Raw genomic sequence first — 3,028 nt, forward strand, 5'->3', positions numbered from 1 at the left:
AAGCATGACAAAATAAACAAAAGAAAGAAAGAAAGACATACGAGAGAAGGGAGAATTTAGGAGATAAGACAGAGGAGATCTGTTACGAGAGAGAGACAGAGAGAGAGAGAGAGCGAGAGACAGAGAGAGAGAGAGAGCGAGAGAGAGAGAGAGACTGCCTAAGATTTTCTCTCTCTCCGTGGTGTTCATCTAACACTCTTTCTCAAAAGATAGAAACTTCTTCTTCTTCTTCTCGCCCTTGCTCTGTCTGTAGTTGTGTAGCTTTTCTTCTCTACATGTGTATAGCAAACAAGGAAAGACATATATGTATATCTTTATACAGAAAGAAGTATCAAGGGAGAAAGTTAGAGACACTAGAGATAGATCAGAGACAGAGAGAAAGAAAAGACATCGTAGCCACCGAGAAGAAAAAGGAAAAGTCGAACGAACGATAAATTTCCTTCAACTCCTCCTTTCACAAAAGGAACCTACTACCCCATACTTCCACTATAAATACATGCATATATATATATATATAGGGACAATATACATGGGTACATATACATATGCATAGATATATATATACAGAGAGATCGATAGCATGCGTTTGTGCGTGTCTTCTGCGTAAAACGTCGTCATGAGAGAGCGGACCTCCACATTTATATATATATATATATCTGCATCTACGCCTATATCCATGTATATACATAGATCTAGATATGCATCTATAGATCGAGTGTGGAAGTTTTGAAAGAAAGAAGAGACTGAAGAGAACATACGAAGGAGAATCGCAATTTCGACAAAAGGAGAGAGAAGCGAAGAGAAGAGAAGAAAAGAGGAGAGAGATGTGTAGAGGAAAGAGGAGAAGAAAGGGAAAGAACATACTTTTCAATTCGGTCTCGGCTATTCGTTATCTCTGAGGTAGATAGAAACTCATACTGCATAGAGAAAGAAAGAAAGAAAGAGAAAAGAAAAGACAAAAGAAGAAGAAGAATACAACACAGAAGAAATAGAAGATTGAGGTTTAAAGGAAGAAAGACAGGGATCAGATAAGAAAGAGATATGAAAGAGAAAAAGAAAGAAAGAGATAAGAACGGAAGAGGTGCGTGCATGCATGCATGCGTCAAGAAGAACGGAGAAGAAGAAGAAGAAGAGAGACACTTCCTTATTCTCGGCTTTTCTTTCTTTCTTTTTATCTCTTTACAGTCTTTTCGGTCCTCTAAAGACACATCTTTCACGTCGTGAGAAAGAATGTGCTAAATTTCTTTAGAGTGGAGAGGAGTCAGAAAAGAAGAGCATGAAGAGAGATGGAGACGTATATGTAAAGGCATGTATGTAGAGCAGAAGAAAGAGAGGAGAAAAGAAGACAAGCGACAAATGAAGAGAAGAGACGAGACAATAGTGTCAGGAGCGACGTCAAAATAGAAAGACAGAAAGAGAAAGAAAGAGAAAGAGAAAGAAAGAGAAAGATAGAAAGAGTGAGAAAGAAAGATAGAAAGATGAAAACCGTAGTGTCTGTCTTACTTGTCGAATGTGTCGACCACCTCCTTCAGGACTTGAAAGAAAGAAAGAAAAAGAAAGAAAGAAAGAAAGAAAGAAAAAGAAAGAAAGAAAGAAAGAGCAAACAGAGATTACAAAGAAGAAGAAAGAGAAAAGACGAGAGGAGAGAGGAACAGAAGGATAGACCCAGACTGAGTAGAAGTAAAGAAAGTAGACATCTCTCCAAATCCTTCGCAGACAGATCTTAAGAAGGAAACTTCCTCTCGACACATGTGTAGATGGATAGAACGAGAGACAGACCCATCCAGAGAGAGAGAGACATATAGATATGTATAGGGTATACAGATATATACATGCATAGATCTAGGTGAAACGAGTTGATATGAAATAAAAAAGGCGCGGGGTGTACAGACACCATCCTAAGGATTCACTCAGATATCAATGACATGGCAAAAGAAGGAGAAAAAGAGGAGAAGAAGAGGAGGAGGAGAAGGAGAAAGAAGAGGAGAAGAAGAAAGAGGAAGAAAAGGAAAGTAGAGGAGAAACACTTTTGACGTCGTGTGCTGCTTTTCTTCACTTCCCAGAAATGATACGAATGGATAGGTACCTATCTACTACTACTACATACACATATACCTACACATATATAGGTAGATAGATGAATATATCTATACGTATATGTATAGAGGTCTATCAAGAGTTGACGTGACGTCTGCATTCTGTGTGAATAGATAGACAGACAGCACCTCTCCTTACATAAAGACACACACGAATAGGAGGTCGAGTGCTGCGAGCTCTACAGACCCATAGAAATCTCTCGGGCTATGCATGATTTATATATCCATACGTTCCTATATACATAGATATACATCCAAATTCAAACAGAACGGTCTATACAAAGGGTTCTCGCTACGTGTCTTGTCTGATACCAACTCTTTCTGAGAGAAAAGAAGAAGAAGAAAAGAGAGAGAGGTGGATAGATAGATAGATAGATATCATTAATGTATAGACGGCTCCACTTCATACAAAGCAAGAAGAAGAAATCTCCCCTCAGAGATAGAGAAGAAAGAGAAGGAGAAAGAGAAAGAATTGTCTTACCTTGGTGAAAAAGTGTGTTGAGTATTCGACTCCTCGACCAAAGCATTCGCAAAAGCCTAAAAACGCACACACATACATATATATACATATACACATATATATATATATATATATATGTATATATATTCATAGATATTCATACATTAAGGCATTGGTTCTTTCTCTTTCTTTTACCTTTGGCGAAGGCTGAAAAGAAGCTAACCTCTCCATATCTCTCTTCTCTCCTCTCTCTCTCTCTATATATATACATAAACATATACATACAAGATTTTGTATACATCCTTCTACGTTTATATAGGTACTTATATGTCTACACATGTATATCTATATATATATATTTATTTGTGTAGGGTTGTTATCGTAGTAGGACATAGATGAATAGCATGGTAAAGAGATATCTATCTTTAATCTATCATCTACACACCTATTTCTAATCTATCTTTAATCTATC

The 3,028-nt window shown here is 37.2% G+C and overlaps 1 protein-coding gene across 1 annotated transcript in view; it reads right to left on the reverse strand.

Moving 5' to 3' along the window:
• Positions 1-866: 866 nt before the first annotated feature.
• Positions 867-3,028, reverse strand: part of CSUI_000931 (wd g-beta repeat-containing protein) — a gene marked incomplete at its 3' end in the record, with an annotated part of 3,520 nt that continues 1,358 nt past the window's right edge. Inside the window, exons 2-4 of the mRNA XM_068061138.1 lie at positions 2,578-2,633; positions 1,504-1,534; positions 867-917 (exon numbers count right to left, since the gene is read on the reverse strand). Coding sequence (XP_067926884.1) covers positions 867-917; positions 1,504-1,534; positions 2,578-2,633 — 138 coding nt within the window. The remainder of the gene's footprint in view (positions 918-1,503; positions 1,535-2,577; positions 2,634-3,028) is intronic.

The sequence above is a fragment of the Cystoisospora suis genome (genome assembly GCF_002600585.1).
Source record: "Cystoisospora suis strain Wien I chromosome Unknown contig_368, whole genome shotgun sequence".
Taxonomy (NCBI): Eukaryota; Apicomplexa; class Conoidasida; order Eucoccidiorida; family Sarcocystidae; genus Cystoisospora; species Cystoisospora suis.